Below are 27598 nucleotides of genomic sequence, written 5' to 3'. Positions count from 1 at the left end.
TTGGCTTTGTTAACATGCTGTGACTGCCATTTACAGGATGATTTCTGCTAAAGCACAGAAAAACGCCACATCAACATTTTAGAGCATCTCAGGATGAAATGTTTTTCAGGATTCAGTATGGGGAACACACATTCTCTCTCACACACATACACAGTACTCTAGGCTATTTTATAACAAGCTTTTCTGACCCATCATGTTGAGGAAGGAGGGTGGGCAGTGCTGTGCACTACACCATCCCATGTCCCCCGCACTGCCCTCGTTCTGCATGCCATGACAGATGTACAAAAGACATGGCCTTGTGCCAGGCCCTAATCTCTTTTGTAAAGACCATACAATGATGATCCCCTGCCTGGGGAAGTTATTTGAATAGTGCATTATTATGGTAATTCATTCCAAACCATTCTAGCAACTGCGTCCTAGCAGGTTGTTTATCTTAGTTTTTATTCTGAATGCTGTTTTTGCATTTACCGTGAGAAAGTAAATAAATAGGGCTTATATATAGCGATCAGGCTTGGTCTCTTTAAATGTCTGTCCGGGTAGCCTAGAACTTCAACTAGAGCAACAGATGAAAAAAAACGAATTACTTCACCTTTGCCAAAAATAACTTAAAGCAAACTATAAGTATTTTGTTACCTGTGTATCCAGCATCATCATCATCATCTTCTTCTTGGATTCATATCCCCTTCCTTTTCTTTTTCCTGGCAAATCTCGACGCGTCGTGAGGCACTCCTACAATAAAACTCTCCACATTTCGAGCGAAACAGCCAAAAACCCACGGACAGCGCACTTGAAACGTGTCGAATCCCCCGTGACTGTAGTAGCCTAGTGCTCGTGGCTTGTACAGTGCAATATCCTCGGAATACAACAGCGGTGTACAGATGTGTCATCAATTCCACCTCTGTAAGCATTAAAAAAGCTTATCGCACTTGAAAGTTAGACTAATGGCCGAGTAAGAAAAATATCCTCAGTAATGGAAAAGACACTTGTTTCAAATCAAGTGGGCCACATATGGTTTCTATTCAGGGTGATAAACCCGCAGTCCGATTTTTTATCCAGAAATTTGTGGCGGAGCTTGGACAAATAACATTGAGAAAAATAGAAAAATAGATCACAGTGGGACAATATTAGAATAAAAAACAAAACGGCCTTCACTTCATGCATGGATAGGCCATATATTCATATGACAGTTATATGCTGTATCTATATTTACATTTTAGTAATGTATCTGACGCTATTATTTAGAGCCACTTACAGGACCAATTAAGGTTACGTGCCTTGCTCAAGGGCACATCGACAGATGTTTCACCTAGTCGCCTCGGGGATTCGGACCAGCGACTTTTCTGTTACTGGTACCTGCCCCCCTATCTGTGTGAAACGGGATGTTTGCTTGGTTCGAAAAATAACTATTGATTATATCGAGGTTGCGCCCTTTAAATTCTCAATTATATTAATTTAATTTGACACTTGGAGACCAAGTGGAATGGATACGATGCCAATAGACACAATAATTCAATGTTGGCCTTGAAAGAAATTTGTAACTCAGTTACATTATGAAATATGAATTTAAAAAACGGCATAGGGCTATAAATCAGCGATATCCATGTACAATTCAATTGATATTCTCACGCAGCCACTCCACCTCATAACATGATGCTGAAGGCACAGATGGATGACAGGGCGATTCCGATTTCTGGGTCATCTTTTCCTATTGCATTTTTCCCGACAAGATGCCATCACATTTTATGATTTTGTTTTCTATATGATCCAACCATTAGCCTATAGTCATTATATTCATACAATTAATAAGCCCAACGTGTATTTTCAGAGTTGGGTGCTCCCCATGTCGATATATGTATATCCAGAGGCTCCCGTTTCTATAATTATCCCAGTGTCTCCTTCATCAAAATATTCTCCTGACACAAAATGGATGGTCTCTCCAATGTCTTGCTTTTTCATATTCTTCTCTGAGCAGACTCCTTCGGGATGTGTGGAATCGTTGTCATATCCCTCCTTCATATGCCTCTGAGGTGTTGGCTGTTCCGTTGAGAAAAAAATACTAACCCCATAAATAGCATGGTGAGAAGCGAGTTCTGTCTTAGCCAAGCAGACGCATTTAAATACAGAACGAGAAAGGTGGACATGTACAAATAAACGACATGTACAAGTAAACGAAAAATCACTGGCATCCACAACGCACGATGTTAGCAAATGAAATTGGAATGCTTCGGTACCCACGAGCTGTTATTGACGAGGCTGGGATGCCTGTGTCTTGGGCTTTACCTCAATTTCGCAGCATACCCTGCGCCGGAGCGGATTGTCATTTCTGAGCCCCGAAGCAAGCATAAAATCATTAATTCTCAAAATTGTCCCAGTGTTGTTCCTTGGTGTAGTCCCGGTCGGGCAGAATAATCAGTCGCTCTCCCCGCCAGCCGGTTGTCGATGAGATGAAGAACAGAGGGAATACGGACAAACCTCACGACCCACTCGCGCTGAATTCTGCGTGCGCAGCCAGCCAGGGCAGATTTGACCTCAATCTGAAATAGCTACATTACAGACATGAATATAATCTATATTGGGTGCCTGCTGTAGTCTAGTGTAGCTGTCACCAAAAGCTCAAAGCCGGCATTAAAAACAAATGTGATCACATAGCCTAGTATGGGGCCTTCGTGACATCATATGATAGGCTAGACTGGTGTGCAAATGCATCGTAGATTAAATGTAGGCTATTTAGTCAAATACAATACTGAGCCACACACTGACCCTACGATTGTCAAATAACTAACATTTATTTTACGGAAATTATAAATAGTTATATTCCTCTCTTTAAAGCCCTTAGTGTTTAGCTCGTGTGAGAGACAGGTAGAATATACAGAATATTCCCGTGATGCCTGGTCTGGCAGATGCGACAAGACTCCTCGTAACCCGCTACGATTTCGGCTTTCCCAAGTCAAACATAAGACTGATATTTTGTAAGATTGACAAATTCAACATGGGCCTAGTATAAAACGTTGACAACAACCTATCATCGCTTACAGAGGAAAAATAATCATGGGCACCAAGTGGTCTATGGTGCAAGTAAGGGAGGGGTTTCCATGGAAACAAGCTGCTGAAAGCTCAGTACCAAACCAAGTTTAATAACCAGTGATGCTGTACCACTATGTGGCAGGATTTCTAAATTCTGGAAGTCATTGTATATTTTTACCAATCATTCAACCATAGTCCCTTCATCAAGGTTCAGATATTTATACAAAATAGCCTAAGTATTTGAATCATCATTACAAATGTAGACGTGATTGAATTCAATTAAAGTAATACTTTTTCAAGACAGGTCAAAAGCAGAACATCAATAGTGAAAATGTCCGATACAATTGACAGAATCTCACAATTATTTAATTGAAACCATCGTTGAAATATTTATTGTTCAGTTGCAAACACTGTAAACACCAGTATAGAACTCCAATACTAAGATACTGTATATACCCATACAAAAATGTAGTCATGCAAAAAAACAAGAGAAGAGTGTCATACAGACAGACACGCATACACACGCAGCATACACTTATGCATACGAACAAACACACACGGTTCATAAAGAGTTCAACTGTTTAAGGATGAAAATACATGAAAATGAGTACACATGAAAAATAACTTATCAGATGTGGACGCTTCATATCCCAGCTCGAAAAAGCTACTTCAGTTTACAACATCCCTTAGACCAATGCTGCCCATGGTTAATATTTTTTAACATGGTAGCAATACAAATGTTACATAGTAGCAATAAGATAACCATTAGAAAGAGAGAGTAAAGATTGATGTTAATAACCAGACTGGTGTTTTCCGCCACACAAATATATAAATTAGGAGAAAAGTTATTTATCTGCTAGACATTCATTCTGACCCGCTTTCTCACCATCCCACCCTTGTGTGACTGTCCTTGTCTATCAGTGTTTTGTTACTTGTCATGTTTGTTTGTGGACCCAGGATGAATAGCTGCTGCCTCTTCAAAAGTGAATGGGGATCCAAAAAAACCCTACAAACCTTCCCCCCCAAAAATACACCACAACGTAAACAAAAAAGACAAATCATTCTTTCTTGCATTTGTTGTTCAGGCACATGAGATGAGTGAAAAAAAAGCAACAACAAAAAGTACTGCTACGCCTTTACAGATTTGTAGAGCACTCCCTACTAGGGTTTTGAGGTCAATTTATGACCTGAATTTAGTGAATTAAATTGGAATTCATGGTTTAGTCCTTTCAGCTCTGTGAACACGAGGTCGGAGCTAGGGCAAGGCGCTAACACGTTTTGCATGTCAGCAATCAAGTTTTCAAAATATATAACTTTTAAAATACAGCCGGTGTGATGCATTTTTTTTATCATACCAGCTGTTTTTCTGTATATTGAAAGTTATAGATCTTGAAAACTTGATTGCTGACATGCAAAACATTTTTGGAACTTTCTCAAAAATGGACTAATGAAACAAATACCAAAAGATAGTTTTGGGGTGGCATTTTCCTTTAAGGAGAGGGAGGATACATTACATTGACAGGAAGTGATTTAGAAGCTTTGGAACTCAGCCAATCACTCAAGTTCACCAGGGAAGATGCAGTTGGGATTAAGTCTCCCTTGGTTAAGAGCTCTTAAAGCACAGACAATCGATCTAAACTTGACCTAAACATGACACCTCTCTTTTCCCTCCTATTTCACAAGCTATCAAACAGAAGGGGCGAGAGGAAGCAGTCTGTATCAGAAACATTGCTGTGCCATGCAAGTGGACACATGCTACAACCCCATGCTGTACTCACCACGGTCACCAGCTACCCACAATGCACTCTGATAAATATGGTTGTTGGATGAGGAGCAACCATATTGTCCCCAGTCAGTCAAGCAATCAGAATCATCATGACTGTAAACAAAAATACTGTTTCTACAGTTATCCACCGGAAACCGTTTAGAGAGAAGCTGAACTTTCTCTGACCTGTCAGTCGTCTACAAATTCACTATGATGCCCATTACCAAGAACCAGATGGACCAAGTTCACGCCTTTATTTTATTTTGCGAAAGCAAATCAAAATCAACTTTGAAAATGGTGGGACTACTATTGTTCTGCTTTACTTAACCCACTTGTCTGCTAAACAACGACACCATCTTTGTGGTGGGTGTAGCCAATATAAACCTCATAAATATTTGAATACTTTTCAAAATATTGTTTTTCTTCCTGGCCTAGTCTACAGACTTCAGAGTTCTGCAGCGAAGAGCCTGTGTCCCATTCTCTCCCCTCTTACACTGCTTCACGCCCCCACATGTTTCTTCTGCCAGCGTGCTCCGCTCCCTTTTCAGATGCAGAGCCATTGGTGACCTCACCTTACAAAACCAATATAGATGGAGGAAACACCCCCATGTGTTACTAATAACCCCACAATGCTGGGGCTCTGTGGTCTCCATTAAACCACAGCACTGAGGGGCTGGAGAATATGAGAGTGAAAAGAGAGAGATGGACAGAAGGGAGGAAGGGAGAGAGATGGACAGAAGGGAGGAAGGGAGAGAGATGGACAGAAGGGAGGAATGGAGAGAGTTGGACAGAAGGGAGGAAGGGAGAGAGATGGACAGAAGGGAGGAAGGGAGAGAGATGGACATAAAGAGGGAGGGAGAAGAATGGGAGAAATGAGGGAAAGCAACCACAGGGAAAGGGTGTAAAGTAAAAACTGTACTTGTTGCACACTTGGCATTTATTATAAAAGGGCCTGAAAATACACAAAGAAGAACCCTTAGAGAAGAATATGGCTACACATAGCATTGTCTAATTCCTGATGTAATCACTATACAGATTTATATAATCGCCACTGGCAACAATGCAATGTTGTCCTTCCACATAGTCAAAGACGTTAAGGATTTTTAAGACAATGGAGGATATGTCAAATCAGAGCACAACACGCTGGACAATTTACATTGTTGCCCTGTGTAGCAGTGGCATGACAAACATTAATCTGACACCAAGGACAATGTGGTGCGGTGCGAATAACAAACAGACAACGACAAAAGACTGTTCAGCCATGTTAAATTCAACGGAGGATAAATGTTACAGAAAAAGCCATCGACATGCAGGATTACAAAATATATTCTTATATTTAATGATGAGTATGCATTCTCCCTATCTAGCCCTGTTATTCTCAAGTCCACAATTATAGTAGCTTTTTGCCACATAGGATTTGCTGTCTACCGTCAAACGGTTGGCAGAGATGAGACCAGAGGCAGTGAGCTGCTTTCTAAAACAGTCTCAATATAGCTGTTAAACAGATAGTTTGTGGTCCACAAATTGAATGTCTGCTGGATGAGAAACAGAGCGATATGATAAGAGGGAGAATGGCAGTGCATGACGGTTGGCAGGCGGACTGTGGCACGGGGCCTACTGTCTTGCTGCTAGCCCTATCCTGGACAAGCCCTCAAAAATCACAGGGCAAGGAGGGGAGGAAGAGGTGGGAGAAAGGCAAGAGCCATGGAAAAATGGAAAAAAGGAAAGGAAAAAAATTGTGATAGAGCAAAACAAGAACGAGAAAATGTTAGAGAACCATAAACCATTCATCATTGACAACAAACGTTTGTGAATCACAGGAAGACAAGACTTTCCTTTTTGTCATTACTGAATCTTCAAGGGGAGGATTTGTCACTGTTTATATACATTCATTAAAAGGTTCAATGCAGCTTGTTTTTTTTCCCCCACACAAGTATCAAATTATTTCTAGGTAACAATTAAGTACCTTACTGTGATTGTTTGAAATTAAAATGGTCAAAATAAAAAAAATAGCTTCTTAGCAAAGAGCAATTTCTCAAGCAAGATCTTGGCTAAGACTGTCAGGGAGGCTAGGGACTAGGGGAGTAGGGAGGGGGAACTGAAAACTAGCTGTTATTGGCAGAGAGGTTTGGAAATCTTTATTAACCAATTCAACACATGGTGATGTCACCATGGAAGGCCAAAACTCCCTCCCACCAAAACAGGCTGAAATTTCAGGAAGTATTTTCAAACAGCTCTTACACTAAAAGGGCATTATCATAATTTTCACAATTTCAGTATGAATCCAACCTCGGTGTGGAAATATGTAAAACACAGGGAAATCAAGTTTTTGACTGCACTGGGCCTTTAAGATCAAGACATGATTATAGACACACTGATCGACCAAGCCAAGCTGTTTGAACTAGGAGTGTTCCCATTTCATTCAGTGTCAAAATACTCAGCACAGTATCTCTTACTACCTCACTTTAGTACAATAAAGCCACATTGAACCATCGCTAGTCACAGACTGTCAATTTGTACCAATTCCTGTCTAGGCAATTTTTCAGTAGGAACATACCATCTTGCTACTGATATTGTGTTAGAATGTAGACTAATACCATCTTGCTACTGAAATAGTGTTAGACTGTAGACTAATACCATCTTGTTACTGAAATAGTGTTAGAATTTAGACTAATACCATCTTGTTACTGAAATAGAGTTAGAATGTAGACTGAAGCCTCCTGAGTGGCGTAGTGGTCTAAGACACTGCATCGCAGTGCAACAGTAGCTGTGCCACTAGAGATTCTGGGTTTGAGTCCAGGCTCTGTCGCAGCCGGCCGCGGCCTGGGAGACCCATGGGGTGGCGCACAATTGGCCCAGCGTCGTCCGGGTTAGGGGAAGGTTTGGCCGCCAGGGATGTCCTTGTCCCATCGCGCACTAGCGCCTCCTTTGGCGGTCCGGGCGCAGTGCACGGTCGCCAGGTGTACAGTGTTTCCTCCGACACATTGGTGTGGACGGCTTCTGGGTTAAGTGGGCATTGTGTCAAGAAGCAGTTAGTTGGGAGTTGCAGCTATGAGACAATTAGAGACAACGAAATTGGGGAGAAAAAGATGTAAAAAGAAAAGAATATAGACTGATACCATCTTGCCACTGAAAGGGATGGTGATACTTGGAATTTCTAGGGAATGGTAATAAAACTGAAATGCAAACAGTAACAAGGTAACTGTTGTATCATTCTCACAATATTGCTGAAAACAAAGCAAGTCATTATCTGTGTACTTTAAAGTATCACATTATTATGAAGGTCCTACTGTTTGAAAAGGTAAATACATTTCAAGGGTGTCTTAGCTTTGTGGTAAGTGTTAGCGTTTACAAAAAAATAAAAAAATAATCTATAACATTCAATCATAGTGATTTTAAGTAATCAACTCCGTAATTTTTCAACTCTTATCTGTCAACTCCATTATGTGAATACATAAATGTTATCATCGTAGCCTTTCAATGTCAGTCATTTATCCATGATAAATATTCAGCTACTATTATCAATCATTTGTTCTCTGTAATAATCTTACAGTATGCAGAGCAAAATGTGTTATGCTTCATTTACAAGACGGCATTCATGTTTAATGTATTCTGGTTTATTCTGGACACTCAATGCGACCAGAGATAGGTCAAAATATATTATTAAAAAAATGAATGCCCAATTTAAATTGGATTGATTTGTTTGCTTAGTAATGCCCTCACATCAAAAGCAACCATATCATCGTCATCAATGTATCAATTTCAGTTAGGTTAGTGGGTCGGACAGTAAGTAGCCTAGTGGTTAAGAGCTTTAGGACAGTAACCGAAAGATCGCTGGTTTGAATTCAGAAGCCGACTAGGTGATCAATCTGCCGATGTGCCCTTGAGCAAGGCACTTAACCCTAATTGCACCTGTAAGTCGCTCTGGATAAGAGCTTCTGCTACATGACACACCAAAAAAAATATAAAACAAGTTTCACATCCCATTGGTTTGACAGCAAACATACATTAATATTGGCGACTCCATCGACACGGAATCAGGTTACAACCAGCTATAAACTGTCCAGACGTGTAGCTCATGTGCGTAGAGTAAATATCTGAGCACGGTCATGAAAACAGAGAGAGAGGATGCTTGCGTTGAGGCCCAATGTCATAACAATCTATACTTTAAAGCAAACCCTGTGGCAACATGTTTATTTGCTGTTGTGGTGGTTAGTCTTTACAAGGTAGTGTTATATTTCATCTTAATGATAAAAAATAAAAACTTCACTTTGACCGTAAAAAAAAGAAAGTTATTCCCAACCCACTAAAAAGAAACACCCTAAAAAAACCCTGGGAGTGTGATATTAGCCCTGGCAGACTTTATAATGATGCTTCTGTTGTAATCGTAACTGTGGTTTCTCTGCTTCATATATGCAGATTTGTACACTTTTTTTCAAGTGTTCAGTGCAAAAATAAATAGCTTGAGGCCACACACCCTCCCAGCGGAAAAACTGTCAGGCCGTGAGAGTGAGATGACAAGCCTAAGTACCGAGTTTGGTTTCTCCGACCAACCTTGTACCAAACCTGGCGCCAGGTGTCTTCCTCTCCCTCCTTTGTTGTGCCCAGGGTTATCAGTTTAATGTTGCATCCTCCCCTCCCCAACCAAGGAAGGGAGAAGGGAGGTAGGGGTGGCTATGACCCGTCCTGAAGCTGCTTGGCCTTGGCCAGGATGGTGTGGACATCTGAGATGGGGTAGTCCTGAAGAAGACCAGAGACAATCAGCCAAAACGTCAAGTAAAACCACCGTAGTCGCCTAAAACATTACCTACATTGGCCACACTGTATTTGAAAAGATCCTTTCAGATGGTCTTACCTGCAGCAGTCTCATGTTGATCGTGAAGTCGCCTGCCAGCAACTGATCTCGAATCAGTCTGAAACCACACAGGACAGACATGCTAATCAGAACAGAAATAACAAACAATGCATATCATATGGTAAGATGCAGACACGTATCTTACTAGTATCCAATTCCACCCAAATCCTATCCAATTCCATCCAAATTCAAGTGAATACCAGAATTGCATTGCATTCTTGTCCATGTTCAATTCAACAGACTTGGGGAATTGGGGCTGGGGTCAATCTGTGGGTAGGGGTGTTCCAGCCCAGAGGGCTGTGGTTCGTGGCTAGGGAGGACAGACGGGAACTCACACGAGCATGGCGCAGCAGACCAGGATGAGGAAGTTGAAGCGGTCCTGGTCGGAAAAGAGTGTGTCCCAGATGCGGATGACGTCGGGCAGGAGGAACTCCTGAGACAGCAGCAGGGTCAGCCAGCGGAAGGTGAAGTACTGAGGCTTGATGTTCTGCTCCTGCTGTTAAAGAGAAGGGAGTTAGGGGGTTGACATATTGAACTAGCCTCCATAATAACTACAAACATCATTACATTATCCCACTAAATGAATTCATCAAATGAAGTGTTGGTTTTGATTAGGAGGTGCATGGGGAAAATTAATAGGTAAACAGATCAAATGTGTAACCCCCCCCCCTATACCCCTATGAACTTGTATCCTTTCAGAGCCGTGAAGACGAGTCAACAAGGGCCCAGGAAAAGGGCATAGGGATGGCTTTGGGACTGGGCCCAGGAGTCCGTCGCTCACCAGTTTAATGTAGAGCTCCATGTCCTTCTCCTTGAGCATGGAGTAGACGCTCTCCATCTTGTAGGTGATGCCGCACTGTGAGTCGTCCAGACTCTTGATGAACATGTCCCGGTTCTCCGACATCAGGTTGGTGAAACAAAAGAAGGTGTCCGCCTCAGCGTGCTCTGATTGGTTGGACGGTCAATTAGTAAATCAGTCAATCAATCAGTCAGTCAATCGTGCCTTAACTAGTTTCAATTGTGTCTGTCTGTCTGTCTATATATGACAGACGATAAAATACTTCTAAATGGAGGTCAAGCAATAAATATCTGAGAATTAGAAGTGATCGGGAAGAAGGGGGGGGTCCCTCATTTGTCCTCTAGCTGGCAGTCCTGAATCAGTTAGCTTGATCCATTCCATCACAAAACACCCATTCCGTCACAGAACACCCATTCCTTCACAGAACACCCATTCCTTCACAGAACACCCATTCCTTCACAGAACATTAGCACTCTGATGCAGACTAGTGCAATCCCCATTGAGACCGTGTCTGTGCCTTGACCTAGGTTGGGCAAAACTAAACATGGCGGTGTTTGCCTTAGCAATCTCACTAGGATAAAGACCTCCTCCATTCCTGTCATTATTGATAGAGATCATGATACCAAAGGCAATTATAGTCAATGAACTAATCACTGATCATAATCTTGATGTGATTGGCCTGACTGAAACATGGCTTAAGCCTGATGACTTTACTGTGTTAAATGAGGCCTCCCCTCCTGGCTACACTAGTGACCATATCCCCCATGCATCCCGCAAAGGCGGAGGTGTTGATAACATTTACGATAGCAAATTTCAATTTACAAAATAAAAAATGACGTTTTCGTCTTTTGAGCTTCTAGTCATGAAATCTATGCAGCCTACTCAATCACTTTTTATAGCTACTGTTTACAGACCTCCTGGGCCATATACAGCGTTCCTCATTGAGTTCCCTGAATTCCTATCGGACCTTGTAGTCATAGCAGATAATATTCTAATCTTTGGTGATTTTAATATTCACATGGAAAAGTCCACAGACCCACTCCAAAAGGCTTTCGGAGCCATCATTGACTCAGTGGGTTTTGTCCAACATGTCTCTGGACCTACTCACTGTCACAGTCATACTCTGGACCTAGTTTTGTCCCATGGAATAAATGTTGTGGATCTTAATGTTTTTCCTCATAATCCTGGACTATCGGACCACCATTTTATTACGTTTGCACATGCAACAAATAATCTGCTCAGACCCCAACCAAAGAACATCAAAAGTCGTGCTATAAATTCACAGACAACACAAAGATTCCTTGATGTCCTTCCAGACTCCCTCTGTCTACCCAAGGATGCCAGAGGACAAAAATCAGTAAACCACCTAACTGAGGAACTCAATTTAACCTTGCGCAATACCCTAGATGCAGTTGCACCCCAAAAAACATTTCTCATAAGAAACTAGCTCCCTGATATACAGAAAATACCAGAGCTCTGAAGCAAGTTTCCAAAAAATTGGAACGGAAATGGCGCCACACCAAACTGGAAGTCTTCCGACTAGCTTGGAAAGACAGTACCGTGCAGTATCGAAGAGCCCTTACTGCTGCTCGATCATCCTATTTTTCCAACCTAATTGAGGAAAATAAGAACAATCCGAAATTCTTTTTTGATACTGTCGCAAAGCTAACTAAAAAGCAGCATTCCCAAGAGAGGATGGCTTTCACTTCAGCAGTAATAAATTCATGAACTTCTTTGAGGAAAATATCATGATTATTAGAAAGCAAATTACGGACTCCTCTGTAAATCTGCGTATTTCTTCAAAGCTAAGTTGTCCTGAGTCTGCACAACTCTGCCAGGACCTAGGATCAAGAGAGACACTCAAAATAAACTCGAAATAAAGCCTCTCTTGAAAAAGTCAAACCTTGACCCAGAAAATATAATAAATTATCAGCCTATATCGAATCTTCCATTCCTCTCAAAGATTTTAGAAAATGCTGTTGCGCAGTAACTCACTGCCTTCCTGAAGACAAACAATGTATACGAAATGCTTCAGTCTGGTTTTAGACCCCCACCTGGGTTAAATTACCTTTTAATGGCATCAGACCGAGGCTCTGCATCTGTCCTCGTGCTCCAAGACCTTAGTGCTGCTTTTGATACCATCGATCAGCACATTCTTTTGGAGAGATTGGAAACCCAAATTGGTCTATACAGACAAGTTCTGGCCTGGTTTAGATCTTATTTGTCGGAAATATATCAGTTTGTCTCTGTGAATGGTTTGTCGTCTGACAAATCAACTGTAAATTTTGGTGTTCCTCAAGGTTCCGTTTTAGGACCACTATTGTTTTCATTATATATTTTACCTCTTGGGGATGTCATTCGAAAACATAATGTTAACTTTCACTGCTATGCAGATGACACACAGCTGTACATTTCAATGAAACATGGTGAAGCCCCAAAATTGCCCTTGCTAGAAGCATGTGTTTCAGACATAAGGAAGTGGATGGCTGCAAACGTTCTACTTTTAAACTCGGACAAAACAGAGATGCTTGTTCTAGGTCCCAAGAAACAAAGAGATCTTCTGTTGAATCTGACAATTAATCTTAATGGTTGTACAGTCGTCTCAAATAAAACTGTGAAGGACCTCGGCGTTACTCTGGACCCTGATCTCTCTTTTGAAGAACATATCAAGACTGTTTCAAGGACAGCTTTTTTCCATCTACGTAACATTGCAAAAATAAGAAACTTTCTGTCCAAAAATGATGCAGAACAATTAATCCATGCTTTTGTCACTTCTAGGTTAGACTACTGCAATGCTCTACTTTCCTGCTACCTGGACAAAGCACTAAATAAACTTCAGTTGGTGCTAAATACGGCTGCTAGAATCCTGACTAGAACCAAAATATTTGATCATATTACTCCAGTGCTAGCCTCCCTACACTGGCTTCCTGTCAAGGCAAGGGCTGATGTCAAGGTTTTACTGCTAACCTACAAAGCATTACATGGGCTTGCGCCTACCTATCTCTCTGATTTGGTCCTGCCGTACATACCTACATGTACGCTACGGTCACAAGACGCAGGCCTCCTAATTGTCCCTAGAATTTCTAAGCAAACAGCTGGAGGTAGGGCTTTCTCCTATAGAGCTCCATTTTTATGGAATGGTCTGCCTACCCATGTGAGACGCAAACTCGGTCTCAAACTTTAAGTCTTTACTGAAGACTCATCTCTTCAGTGGGTCATATGATTGAGTGTAGTCTGGCCCAGGAGTGTGAAGGTGAACGGAAAGGCTCTGGAGCAACGAACCGCCCTTGCTGTCTCTGCCTGGCCGGTTCCCCTCTTTCCACTGGGATTCTCTGCCTCTAACCCTATTACAGGGGCTGAGTCACTGGCTTACTAGGGCTCTTTCATACCGTCCCTAGGAGGGGTGCGTCACTTGAGTGGGTTGAGTCACTGATGTGATCTTCCTGTCTGGGTTGGCGCCCCCCCTTGGGTTGTGCCGTGGCGGAGATCTTTGTGGGCTATACTCGGCCTTGTCTCAGGATGGTAAGTTGGTTGTTGAAGATATCCCTCTAGTGGTGTGGGGGTTGTGCTTTGGCAAAGTGGGTGGGGTTATATCCTTCCTGTTTGGCCCTGTCTGGGGGTGTCATCGGATGGGGCCACAGTGTCTCCTGACCCCTCCTGTCTCAGCCTCCAGTATTTATGCTGCAGTAGTTTATGTGTTGGGGAGCTAGGGTCAGTTTGTTATATCTGGAGTACTTCTCCTGTCCTATCCGGTGTCCTGTGTGAATTTAAGTATGCTCCCTCTAATTCTCTCTTTCTCTCTCTCGGAGGACCTGAGCCCTAGGACCATGCCTCAGGACTACCTGACATGATGACTCCTTGCTGTCCCCAGTCCACTTGACTGGGGACAGCAAAGTTTCTGTACAGCACTTTGAGATATCAGCTGATGTATGAAGGGCTATATAAATAAATTTGATTTGATTTGCAATGGGACTATCAGAGAGAAGTAGCAGCAAATAGAGCTGATATTTGCCATTAATACAACAGAATACTACTTTATTAGTCCATCTACACTACAGAGGCGTCTTCTGCTCTGCTCCCAAGAAACCTCCACCCACCTCTCCACTTGTTGTTGGGGTCGGTAGCGAAGGTGTAGTAGAGGGGTCCCACCACCTCGTTCATGCCCTGCACGTAGGCGATGCCCGGGTTGAGCTTAGCGTAGATGAACAGGATGCGCTCCACCACCTCCCAGTGGGCCTCACAGCCATTGGGCAGCACCTCGTACTCGTTGGAAGGGTACAGGTTGAGGGCCTTGCCCGGGGAGCTCACCTGAAGAGGGGGGAGGTAAAGAGGGGAAAGGGTGTGTAGAGAGGAGAGGGGAGAATGGGTAGGAGAGGGGGGGGGGGGGGGTTAGGCCCAGTCCAAAAACAACCACTACCCCCTGAGGCAGGCACTTGTGTAGATCTGAACAGATTAGATGGGTATGAGCAATATGGACAACATTTCTACCATATTGCTTATCCACAAGCAACAGTTATCAAAGCAGCATGACAGCTCTCGCCATGGAAGAAACGCATTGGTGAGGGGAATCCACAAAGATTGGAATTCAAATTCTAGTTATTTGTTATAGAATGGAGATGGACACAAGCCGAATACACCCATAAGTCAAATAGGGTTATCAAGCCAATATCGGAGGGGTATACTACAAAGCAGAATCAACTTCAATAAACAACGAGAAATAACTATTGAGTTTCTAATTCATTAAGAAAGCTAAACTTAGATGTGTTTTGTGTTGTTTTGTGAGTTAATTACACCATGCCCATTTCAATATTTTTTTTATTTTTTAAGTTAGAATATTTCAGCAAGTTAGCTGGACAACTCATTGATCCTGCTTTGTAGTATCCCCCTTGCCAAACTTGCCGAGACCTTGCATACTCACCACAGCTTGTGCATCGTGACCGCATTGCTTAAAGCAGAAGAGTAGGGTGGGGGAATGAACATAACACAGGGTAGTAGAGTCAGCACTACTGCCAACTGAATAGTGTTTTCCCTATTGTTACCTAAACAAGGTCACCCTGCCGCCTATGGGAGTGGAAGCATTGACAAATCAAATATTCTTGGATGCATATACAGTTTAGCAGGTGTTATGTCAGTTGCAGTGTAATGCGTATGTTCCTAGTTCCTATTAATCAATGCAAACAAGCACAATAATATATTTTTTTAAATGATCAAATATTTTGAATAGCAGTAGATATACTGTATAAATAGTATGTAAACATTATTAAAGTGACCAGTGTTCAGTGACTATGTACATAGGGCAGCAGTCCCTAAGATGCAGGGTAGGCTGTGGCTCGGATGGCTGAGGTCCTTAGATGATCTTTTTGGCCTTCCTGTGACACCAGGTGCTGATGATGTCCTGGAGGGCAGGCAGTGTGCACCAGGTTACACGTTGAGCTGACTGCACCAGCCTCTGGAGAGCCCTGCGGTTGCGGACGGTGCAATTGCTCTACCAGGTGGTGATACAGCCTGACAGGATGCTCTCAATTGTGCATCTGTAGAAATACCTGAGGGTCTTAGGAGCAAAGCCGAATTTCTTCACTGTCGATGTGATCTGACCATTTCAGGTCCTCAGTGATGTGCACACCGAGGAACTTGAAGCTTTTGACCCTCTCCACTGGGGCACCGTCGATGTGGATGGGGGCGTGTCGATGTGGATGGGGGCGTGTCGATGTGGATGGGGGTGTGCTCTCTCTGTTGTCTCTTGTAGTCCAGGATCAGCTCCTTCGTTTTGTTGACTGTGAGGGAGGTTATTTTCCTGGCAACACTCTGCCAGAGCAATCCCCTCTTCCCTGTAGGCTGTCTCGTCGTTGTTGGTAATCAGGTCTAACACCGTTGTGTCGTCAGCAAACTTGATGATTCAGTTGGAGGCGTGCGTGGTCACGCAGTCGTGGGTGAAAAGGGAGTACAGGAGGGAATCAGTGTGTTGAGGATCAGTGTAGCAGAGGTGTTGTTGCTTACCTTCACCACCTGGGGTCGGCCCGTCAGGAAATCTAGGATACCGTTGCACAGGGCGGGTTTCAGACACAGGGCCCTGAGTTTAGTGATGAGCTCAGAGGGCACAATGGTGTTGAAGGCTGAGCTGTCGTCGATGAACAGCATTCTTACACAGGTATTCCTCGTCACATTTTGCATTTGAGTCATTTAGCTGACGCTCTTTTCCAGAGCGACTTACCAGAGCTATTAGGGTAAAGTGCCTTGCTCAAGGGCACGTCGACAGATATTTCAACTAGTCGGCTCGGTGATTAGAACCAGTAACCTTTCGGTTAGTGGCCCAACGCTCAACTGCTAGGCTACCTGCCAAATGAAACGGACACATACACACACTCTCTCTCTGTGTTGGTCAGACTCACGTTGGTGACCCCGCTGCGGTTGCGGTCCACGGTCTGGGCCTTGAGGGTGGTCTGTTCCACACGGCACCTGAGGGTCTCATAGTCATTCTGGGGGTCCAGGATCAGCTGGCATGGGTAGTCTGTGGGCCACTGGAAGAAGGCCATGTCTGGGTACAGACGCCTGCCATTACAGAAATACATTAGTTAGTTAGCACTTAATAGTTATAATCCTCTTTGTTCCTTTGTGGAATAGAAGACATCCTTCCATGAGAGAAAGCCACTGCTGCTGACCTTCTGCCTATTTAGAGATGGTATTCCATGACAGGCTACTGGAATACATTAATAGACTATTCATTAATGCTCGCCCCGGCTCTGGAGGACGAGTTACTAATAATACAAGAAGATATTCACTTCACAGTCAGCTAAAGAAGTGCCTAGCTTGTTGCCAAGCTACCTACCTGACATCTTTATCAATCTGCAGCAGCACCTCGTTGTCTCTGAAGTAGTTGTTCCACTTGCTCTCTGGGCTGGGGTTGAGAGGCTGAGAGATTGCAAGAAATTTAGAAAGACGGAATTAAAATTAATGTATGGGAAAATTCGGTGAAAGTTCCTGCGTATTAGCCGAGACAACCCAGCGGTGTGTATCAGAGTAGGAAATTGGTCTATTTTGGTATTTTGGGGGGGGGGGGGGGGGGTAAAGAAGGAGGGAGAGGAGGAACTCACGTGGTCCTCCATGGTCACGTCCTCTCTGGAGAGGCCCAGGTTGGCCTTAGCGATGCCGGGCTGGATAATCATCTCCTTCAGGAACTGGGAATAACCCTCCCTGTGGGCACAAAATTAAATACTGTATCTCGACACCTGTGGATTAACGCAAGAGTCAGGGACTATCGGAGGTCAGCTAATCCTAATTGTTTCATTTCAGGAGTTCAATTTGACTGACAATTACAAGAAGGAATTGTATTGACTTCCGGCGCCGACAGAGATGGCCGCCTCGCTTCGCGTTCCTAGGAAACTATGCAGTTTTTTGTTTTTTTACGTGTTATTTCTTACATTAGTACCCCAGGTCATCTTAGGTTTCATTACATACAGTCGAGAAGAACTACTGAATATAAGATCAGCGTCAACTCACCATCAGTACGACCAAGAATATGTTTTTCGCGACGCGGATCCTGTGTTCTGCCTTACAAACAGGACAACGGAGTGGATCCTATGCAGCGACCAAAAAAACGACTCCGAAAGAAGGGAAACGAGGCGGTCTTCTGGTCAGACTCCGGAGACGGGCACATCGTGCACCACTCCCTAGCATTCTTCTTGCCAATGTCCAGTCTCTTGACAACAAGGTTGATGAAATCCGAGCAAGGGTATCATTCCAGAGGGACATCAGAGACTGTAACGTCCTTTGCTTCACTGAAACATGGCTCACTGGAGAGACTCTATCCGAAGCGGTGCAGCCAACGGGTTTCTCCACGCATCGCGCTGACAGAAACAAACATCTTTCTGGTAAGAAGAGGGGCGGGGGCGTATGCCTCATGGCCAACATGACATGGTGTGATGAAAGAAACATACAGGAACTCAAATCCTTCTGTTCACCTGATTTAGAATTCCTCACAATCAAATGTAGAACGCATTATCTACCAAGAGAATTCTCTTCGATTATAATCACAGCCGTATATATCCCCCCCCAAGCAGACACATCGATGGCTCTGAACAAACTTTATTTAACTCTCTGCAAACTGGAAACGATTTATCCGGAGGCTGCATTCATTGTAGCTGGGGATTTTAACAAGGCTAATCTGAAAACAAGACTCCCTAAATTTTATCAGCATATCGATTGCGCAACCAGGGGTGGAAAGACCTTGGATCATTGTTACTCTAACTTCCGCGACGCATATAAGGCCCTGCCCCGCCCCCCTTTCGGAAAAGCTGACCACGACTCCATTTTGTTGATCCCTGCCTACAGACAGAAACTAAAACAAGAGGCTCCCACGCTGAGGTCTGTTCAACGCTGGTCCGACCAAGCTGACTCCACACTCCAAGACTGCTTCCATCACGTGGACTGGGAGATGTTTCGTATTGCGTCAGATAACAACATTGACGAATATGCTGATTCGGTGTGCGAGTTCATTAGAACGTGCGTTGAAGATGTCGTTCCCATAGCCACGATTAAAACATTCCCTAACCAGAAACCGTGGATTGATGGCAGCATTCGTGTGAAACTGAAAGCGCGAACCACTGCTTTTAATCAGGGCAAGGTGTCTGGTAACATGACCGAATACAAACAGTGCAGCTATTCCCTCCGCAAGGCTATCAAACAAGCTAAGCGCCAGTACAGAGACAAAGTAGAATCTCAATTCAACGGCTCAGACACAAGAGGTATGTGGCAGGGTCTACAGTCAATCACGGACTACAGGAAGAAATCCAGCCCAGTCACGGACCAGGATGTCTTGCTCCCAGGCAGACTAAATCACTTTTTTGCCCGCTTTGAGGACAATACAGTGCCACTGACACGGCCTGCAACGAAAACATGCGGTCTCTCCTTCACTGCAGCCGAGGTGAGTAAGACATTTAAACGTGTTAACCCTCGCAAGGCTGCAGGCCCAGACGGCATCCACAGCTGCGCCCTCAGAGCATGAGCAGACCAGCTGGCCGGTGTGTTTACAGACATATTCAATCAATCCCTATACCAGTCTGCTGTTCCCACATGCTTCAAGAGGGCCACCATTGTTCCTGTTCCCAAGAAAGCTAAGGTAACTGAGCTAAACGACTACCGCCCCGTAGCACTCACATCCGTCATCATGAAGTGCTTTGAGAGACTAGTCAAGGACCATATCACCTCCACCCTACCTGACACCCTAGACCCACTCCAATTTGCTTACCGCCCAAATAGGTCCACAGACGATGCAATCTCAACCACACTGCACACTGCCCTAACCCATCTGGACAAGAGGAATACCTATGTGAGAATGCTGTTCATCGACTACAGCTCGGCATTCAACACCATAGTACCCTCCAAGCTCGTCATCAAGCTCGAGACCCTGGGTCTCGACCCCGCCCTGTGCAACTGGGTACTGGACTTCCTGACGGGCCGCCCCCAGGTGGTGAGGGTAGGCAACAACATCTCCTCCCCGCTGATCCTCAACACTGGGGCCCCACAAGGGTGCGTTCTGAGCCCTCTCCTGTACTCCCTGTTCACCCACGACTGCGTGGCCACGCACGCCTCCAACTCAATCATCAAGTTTGCGGACGACACAACAGTGGTAGGCTTGATTACCAACAACGACGAGACGGCCTACAGGGAGGAGGTGAGGGCCCTCGGAGTGTGGTGTCAGGAAAATAACCTCACACTCAACGTCAACAAAACTAAGGAGATGATTGTGGACTTCAGGAAACAGCAGAGGGAACACCCCCCTATCCACATCGATGGAACAGTAGTGGAGAGGGTAGCAAGTTTTAAGTTCCTCGGCATACACATCACAGACAAACTGAATTGGTCCACTCACACAGACAGCATCGTGAAGAAGGCGCAGCAGCGCCTCTTCAACCTCAGGAGGCTGAAGAAATTCGGCTTGTCACCAAAAGCACTCACAAACTTCTACAGATGCACAATCGAGAGCATCCTGGCGGGCTGTATCACCGCCTGGTATGGCAACTGCACCTCCCTCAACCGTAAGGCTCTCCAGAGGGTAGTGAGGTCTGCACAACGCATCACCGGGGGCAAACTACCTGCCCTCCAGGACACCTACACCACCCAATGTCACAGGAAGGCCATAAAGATCATCAAGGACAACAACCACCCGAGCCACTGCCTGTTCACCCCGCTATCATCCAGAAGGCGAGGTCAGTACAGGTGCATCAAAGCTGGGACCGAGAGACTGAAAAACAGCTTCTATCTCAAGGCCATCAGACTTTTAAACAGCCACCACTAACACTGAGTGGCTGCTGCCAACACACTGACACTGACTCAACTCCAGCCACTTTAATAATGGGAATTGATGGGAAATTATGTAAATATATCACTAGCCACTTTAAACAATGCTACATTATATAATGTTACTTACCCTACATTATTCATCTCATATGCATACGTATATACTGTACTCTATATCATCGACTGTATCCTTATGTAATACATGTATCACTAGCCACTTTAAACTATGCCACTTTGTTTACATACTCATCTCATTTGTACATACTGTACTCGATACCATCTACTGTATCTTGCCTATGCTGCTCTGTACCATCACTCATTCATATATCCTTATGTACATATTCTTTATCCCCTTACACTGTGTACAAGACAGTAGTTTTGGAATTGTTAGTTAGATTACTTGTTATTACTGCATTGTCGGAACTAGAAGCACAAGCATTTCGCTACACTCGCATTAACATCTGCTAACCATGTGTATGTGACAAATAAAATTTGATTTGATTTGGAATTGGCAACTTGTTCTCATTTTGAGAATTAAGGAAGGCCACTTGATTTCAACATCTGAACAAAGTGGACAGGCTAACATCCTTTTAAACAGTTTGAGATGGACAGAAGGTTGTGTTAATAACTATTCAACTGTTTTGCCTGGTTAGCTGGAATTCAGAGCTTGTTTAATTATACCTAGATCCAAGTTGAATAAATTTTAAATATAAATATTAGCTGGCTACTCATTATCACGTGGGCTTGTGAGATTGTTTATAAGACCTTTGTTAATTTTCTAAAAGGGAGGGCTTGGTCGGTAGGGATGTCCTTGTCTCATCGCGCACCAGCGACTCCTGTGGCGGGCCGGGCGCGGGCTAACCAAGGTTGCCAGGTGCACGGTGTAGCCTCCGACACATTGGTGCGGCTGGCTTCCGGGTTGGATGCGCGCTGTGTTAAGAAGCAGTGCGGCTGGTTGGGTTGTGTATCGGAGGACGCATGACTTTCAACCTTCGTCTCTCCCGAGCACGTACGGGAGTTGTAGCGATGAGACAAGATAGTAGCTACTACAACAATTGGATACCACGAAATTGGGGCGAAAAAAGGGGTAAAAATTCAAATATTAAAAAAATAATTTTTTAAAGAAATTATCGTGGACTTCTAGAAACAGCAGAGGAGCAGCACCCTATCCACATCGACGGGACAATCCTGTCTCAGAGATCTCCGGACATTTCCTTCGACCTCATGGCTTGGTTTTTGCTCTGACACGCACGGTCAACTGTGGGACCTTATATAGACAGGTGTGCGCCTTTCCAAATCATGTCCAATCAATTGAATTTACCACAGGTGGACTCCAATGAAGTTGTAAAAACATCTCAAGGATGATCAATGGAAACAGGATGCACCTGAGCTCAATTTCAAGTCTCATAGCAAAGAGTATGAACACTTATGTAAATAAGGTATTTCTGTTCAATTTTTTATAAATTGGCAAAAAAGTGTATTTATTTTTTATAAAAAAAAAAAAAAGGATTTTCGCTTTGTCATTATGGGGTATATACTGGTGAGACTGGTGAGGATTTGTATTTATTTAATCCATTTAAGAATAAGGCTGTAACGTAACAAAATGTGGAAAAAGGGAAGGGGCCTGAACACTGTATATAGTGAATCCTCCATAAGTTTGAAAAAAATAGAAATATGAGTTTTGGGCCATATCGCACAGCCCTATTTCAAACCGGTCTTGCAAGTGCACACATTTCTTATTCTGACCATTTCAATACATCTCCTCTTGTTGATAAATAATTGATGTCCATCAGTACTGGAGACAATTTACCTCTGCTTTTTGAGAAAGGAGTCCCACATCGTCTGGTCCAGAGGCAGGTAGTTTAGAAGGACCTGAAAACATGGAAGCAAGTCACCCGAAATAAGAATCCCAATCACTCACAGATACAGTGCCTTGCGAAAGTATTCGCCCCCCTTGAACTTTGCGACCTTTTGCCACATTTCAGGCTTCAAACATAAAGATATAAAACTGTATTTTTTTGTGAAGAATCAACAACAAGTGGGACACAATCATGAAGTGGAACGACATTTATTGGATATTTCAAACTTTTTTAACAAATCAAAAACTGAAAAATTGGCCGTGCAAAATTATTCAGCCCCTTTACTTTCAGTGCAGCAAACTCTCTCCAGAAGTTCAGTGAGGATCTCTGAATGATCCAATGTTGACCTAAATGACTAATGATGATAAATACAATCCACCTGTGTGTAATCAAGTCTCCGTATAAATGCACCTGCACTGTGATAGTCTCAGAGGTCCGTTAAAAGCGCAGAGAGCATCATGAAGAACAAGGAACACACCAGGCAGGTCCGAGATACTGTTGTGAAGAAGTTTAACGCCGGATTTGGATACAAAAAGATTTCCCAAGCTTTAAACATCCCAAGGAGCACTGTGCAAGCAATAATATTGAAATGGAAGGAGTATCAGACCACTGCAAATCTACCAAGACCTGGCCGTCCCTCTAAACTTTCAGCTCATACAAGGAGAAGACTGATCATAGATGCAGCCAAGAGGCCCATGATCACTCTGGATGAACTGCAGAGATCTACAGCTGAGGTGGGAGACTCTGTCCATAGGACAACAATCAGTCGTATATTGCACAAATCTGGCCTTTATGGAAGAGTGGCAAGAAGAAAGCCATTTCTTAAAGATATCCATAAAAAGTGTTGTTTAAAGTTTGCCACAAGCCACCTGGGAGACACACCAAACATGTGGAAGAAGGTGCTCTGGTCAGATGAAACCAAAATTGAACTTTTTGGCAACAATGCAAAACGTTATGTTTAGCGTAAAAGCAACACAGCTGAACACACCATCCCCACTGTCAAACATGGTGGTGGCAGCATCGTGGTTTGGGCCTGCTTTTCTTCAGCAGGGACAGGGAAGATGGTTCAAATTGATGGGAAGATGGATGGAGCCAAATACAGGACCATTCTGGAAGAAAACCTGATGGAGTCTGCAAAAGACCTGAGACTGGGACGGAGATTTGTCTTCCAACAAGACAATGATCCAAAACATAAAGCAAAATCTACAATGGAATGGTTCAAAAATAAACATATCCAGGTGTTAGAATGGCCAAGTCAAAGTCCAGACCTGAATCCAATCGAGAATCTGTGGAAAGAACTGAAAACTGCTGTTCACAAATGCTCTCCATCCAACCTCACTGAGCTCGAGCTGTGCAAGGAGGAATGGGAAAAAAATTCAGTCTCTTGATGTGCAAAACTGATAGAGACATACCCCAAGCGACTTACAGCTGTAATCGCAGCAAAAGGTGGCGCTACAAAGTATTAACTTAAGGGGGCTGAATAATTTTGCACGCCCAATTTTTCAGTTTTTGATTTGTTAAAAAAGTTTGAAATATCCAATAAATGTCGTTCCACTTCATGATTGTGTCCTACTTGTTGTTGATTCTTCACAAAAAAATACAGTTTTATATCTTTATGTTTGAAGCCTGAAATGTGGCAAAAGGTCGCAAAGTTCAAGGGGGCCGAATACTTTCTCAAGGCACTGTATGATTAGAAAAACAGGCTGAAACTAATACTACATACTGTAGATGTCTATTAAAAGGGGTGGAGCAACTCACTTTCCAGCAAAGTGCACGGATGCCTCCTTCAAATGGGATACCTGAGAGAGAGATAGGAGGGTGGAGGAGAGGAGGAGGAATGACAAAAAAAGATGAATACAGGACAAGAGAAAGTGAAATAAGGAGACATAATAACATACGTAAAAACACATGAAAAAATGACATTCTAGAAATGAAAGCAAAGTTTTTTCTCACCGCTGAAGCAAAGTTCCCGGAGTGCATTCAAGTCTAGCTTCTCTTCACTCAAGGCCACCTTGAATTCCTGGATCCTTTAATTGTACAAGAAAGGGAAAAATAACATCAATATAGGCTGTGGTGTAAGAAGCATATTGTGTGCTGCATTCATGTAAATCTTAAAATATACAGACATGGCTTAATGCCTCCCATGAAGAATAAGGAGGGACACAGTCCCATAATGCCTCATTCAGATTATGCACATGTAGCAGACCGAAAACAGGAGAGGGTGTTGTAGGTGGGTAGACTCATGATTATTTATCTATGAGAAGAAGGATAGATGCAATCTACACAGGGCTGCACAGTTCCATGTGTTTACCTTATACATTCCCTGGGGAGTCGTTCATGTGGCCATTAACGTGGCTAGAAAAGGACGAGGTTCTGACCAATTGCCCCTCCCCACTAACTTGGTACCAATAGCCATAAACCCCTAGTACAACATAATTGATTTGTCCAACTTCCACCTCAGACAGCTGCTCAGGTAACAGTCTTTGAAATGCAGATTTACCAACACAGCCAGCTTCAACTGTTCTTATAGTGCAAAAAAGCATATTAAATGGAGGGACTTTGACAGAATGCCCCTTTAATGATTTGTAACACTTTAATTACTCATTAAATATACAGTACCGCCACTAGTTTATACGTGCAAACATCCTCCTGACAGCTGGACTGCATGGGTACAGTGATACCTATGTGAACTCATGATCAATGCGGGCTGTCTGTCCTCCTGTCATGATCAGCTGATCAGCAAATCACAGTACCCATTGGTGTGGTGGTTAGGCTACATTATCACTAAAAGGAAAATAAGCATTGATTCTCCCAGAGGAAATCAAAATAGATTGGGGTTGATTGATTGTTGTGATTTATCCCAAAAGTATTAAAGGCTTAGGCTATACAGCAGTGCTTAGGCTATACAGCAGAGCTTTGGCTAAAGCTGAACGCTCAGTGTTAGCTTTTAGAAAGAGGTGCATGCAGAACTGACAGGGTTGGATATACAACATCAGAGAGTTAGCTATATCTGTGATGTTCTGATTTTCTTCTAACCTACTGAAGAGAACCAAAGCAAGAGTTATGATATCAATCTAGTATGCCTTTCTCCTGTAATAGCTATTTATCTTTTTCCTGGACGGCTACATCCTGTTTGTCATGGCTCCCTCCAAAACTGCAGACAATCAGCAAAGTTGCTGGGTGCTATTCAAAGGGAAATACAGTTAATTTGTTTATCATCAAGCAACAGCCCTCACGAGACGCCAGTCCTGACCTCAGATCACTAACTTCAATACTAGGTAAAATTGCTTTGCTGTTACAATTAAACCCTAAAGTGGGCTACCCTTCATAACATTGGATCCATTATTTTCCTGGAACAAGAAAGTCCAAAAGCAAAAGTGAATAGTAGCCTAAAAACAAGGGAAGCTTTAATAATTAATAGCCAAAGTTTGACAACATTTCAGCCATCACAGAAAATAGGTTACCATAGTAGGCATATGAACAGTTTTATTTAGCCACATAATAGCAGGCCCCTAAATAGATTCAAATCAAGTAAATTAGTGTGTCCTGCTTGAACTGCCCCTGTCTTACAAGGGTTGAAAGGGATGTCCTGTCAGCATTTGCATTGTATAGGTCAAATGTAATGCAACATACCAACATTGTACCTTGATTAGGCTATTCTGTATTTATCCTTGTCTTGTGGATTATCAATAGCTGACATTAAGTTGAATACAACACACAGGTTTGACTGTCTCTAGTCTAAAGTGGTCTCAGTATGTCGTGATAACTTGATAAGTGGAGAATGTGGGTATGTTAGTAACCTAAGTTGCATAATTGCATTTGAGGAATTAGGTAGTACAAGTTCTGCATTCTCTTAGCCCAGCCCTTCCTCAACAGTTTAACGTTAGCCACTACCTAGTTCATTGAAAACCTCGAAATAAATGGCCCTTTAGGGTTCCTTCAGTTTAAATTGAATTCTAACTATTAATAGTTACAGTCACTGAAATAGACAAACATGATAGTTGTGTCTACGCTTGAGCAAAAAAAAAATATTATCCCCATACAATAGATAGTTAGCTAGATACGAAACAATTATTTCATTCAAGCAGGGTATGGGGGGTAATATTGTCTGCAATGTAGTACAATACAGAAGCGAGCACTTTCATCGATATTGATACCAGATGTCTTCCCAGCGAGCTAACGTTAGCTATCTAGCTAGCTAACGTTAGCTAACCAGTTGGCTAAAGTGAGCTTACATAGCTTTTGGAGTCTACCACATAATACACGAACAATTAGCTACAGAGAACGCATCACAAGAGATTGCCAAAAAACACAAAACGTACATGACATTTCCTCGAATTTGTTATTATGGCCCAATGTCCATTCATAAATCAAATGTACACCTCACCTGCTTCGGTACGAGCTCGACATGTTGGAAGAATCCAAAAGCTAGACCTGTGTGCCACAAGAAAAATAGTCCGATGGGGAAACATACAACATTTTGTAAAAACTACTCAAATGACTATGTGGCTTATTCATATGCTCCAATTACATATGTAAAAAAAAATACTCGAAGTTTATTTTCTTGAAGTCACATTTATCATAGTTGGACTGAAATGCTATTTCTGATTGTACTCACACTGTAAACTTCACGAGCATATCACCGTTCCAGTGTTGGATGATCTCTGCTATATATTTTTTTAGTTATGCCCCGTCAACAAATGTATGCATAATAATTTTCATGTAATTTTACTACTTTGCATTATTTTATGTAAATAATAATTAGAATTGCTTTTTGCACTACCTATGTGCAGTGCGTGCACTTATTTTGTGTTCAATGCCAGATCTGGTTACAAGTTCATTATAACTCACCAGTTAGATAGATACCCTCCCTATCCCAAATGTTGAGAGGATTTTACTAACAATGACCATGCAACAACATATAGCTAGCTAGCTACTTTCATAAAATGCAAGGAGAATTGTGTTTCTCATTACCTTCCCGTTCCCATGAAGCAATTAAT

At 43.0% G+C, this 27598-nt stretch overlaps 2 protein-coding genes across 2 annotated transcripts in view; both read right to left on the bottom strand.

Annotated features, from left to right (window-relative positions):
* The window catches only part of LOC139408389 (ral guanine nucleotide dissociation stimulator-like), a 100049-nt gene extending 99295 nt beyond the window's left edge, over nt 1-754 (bottom strand). The window contains exon 1 of the mRNA XM_071152196.1: nt 634-754. Within this exon, the coding sequence (XP_071008297.1) occupies nt 634-660 (27 nt within the window). The 5' untranslated portion in view covers nt 661-754. The remainder of the gene's footprint in view (nt 1-633) is intronic.
* Nucleotides 755-5708: 4954 nt separating this feature from the next.
* LOC139408388 (TBC1 domain family member 13-like) lies at nt 5709-27595 on the bottom strand. Its single transcript, XM_071152192.1, has 13 exons — nt 27573-27595; nt 26986-27032; nt 24552-24625; nt 24357-24397; nt 22550-22611; nt 17535-17634; nt 17270-17352; nt 16833-16992; nt 14541-14751; nt 10426-10589; nt 9980-10140; nt 9645-9702; nt 5709-9529 (listed from the first exon to the last, which is right to left on the bottom strand). Exons 2-13 carry the CDS (start codon nt 27006-27008, stop codon nt 9464-9466), a joined length of 1203 nt encoding a protein of 400 aa, XP_071008293.1. The 5' UTR covers nt 27009-27032; nt 27573-27595; the 3' UTR covers nt 5709-9463.
* Between the last annotated feature and the right edge of the window lie 3 nt (nt 27596-27598).

The sequence above is a fragment of the Oncorhynchus clarkii genome, chromosome 5 (assembly GCF_045791955.1).
Source record: "Oncorhynchus clarkii lewisi isolate Uvic-CL-2024 chromosome 5, UVic_Ocla_1.0, whole genome shotgun sequence".
NCBI lineage: Eukaryota > Metazoa > Chordata > Actinopteri > Salmoniformes > Salmonidae > Oncorhynchus > Oncorhynchus clarkii.
Note: the sequence above shows the minus strand (reverse complement) of the source record. Positions and strands in the feature narration are given on the sequence as shown.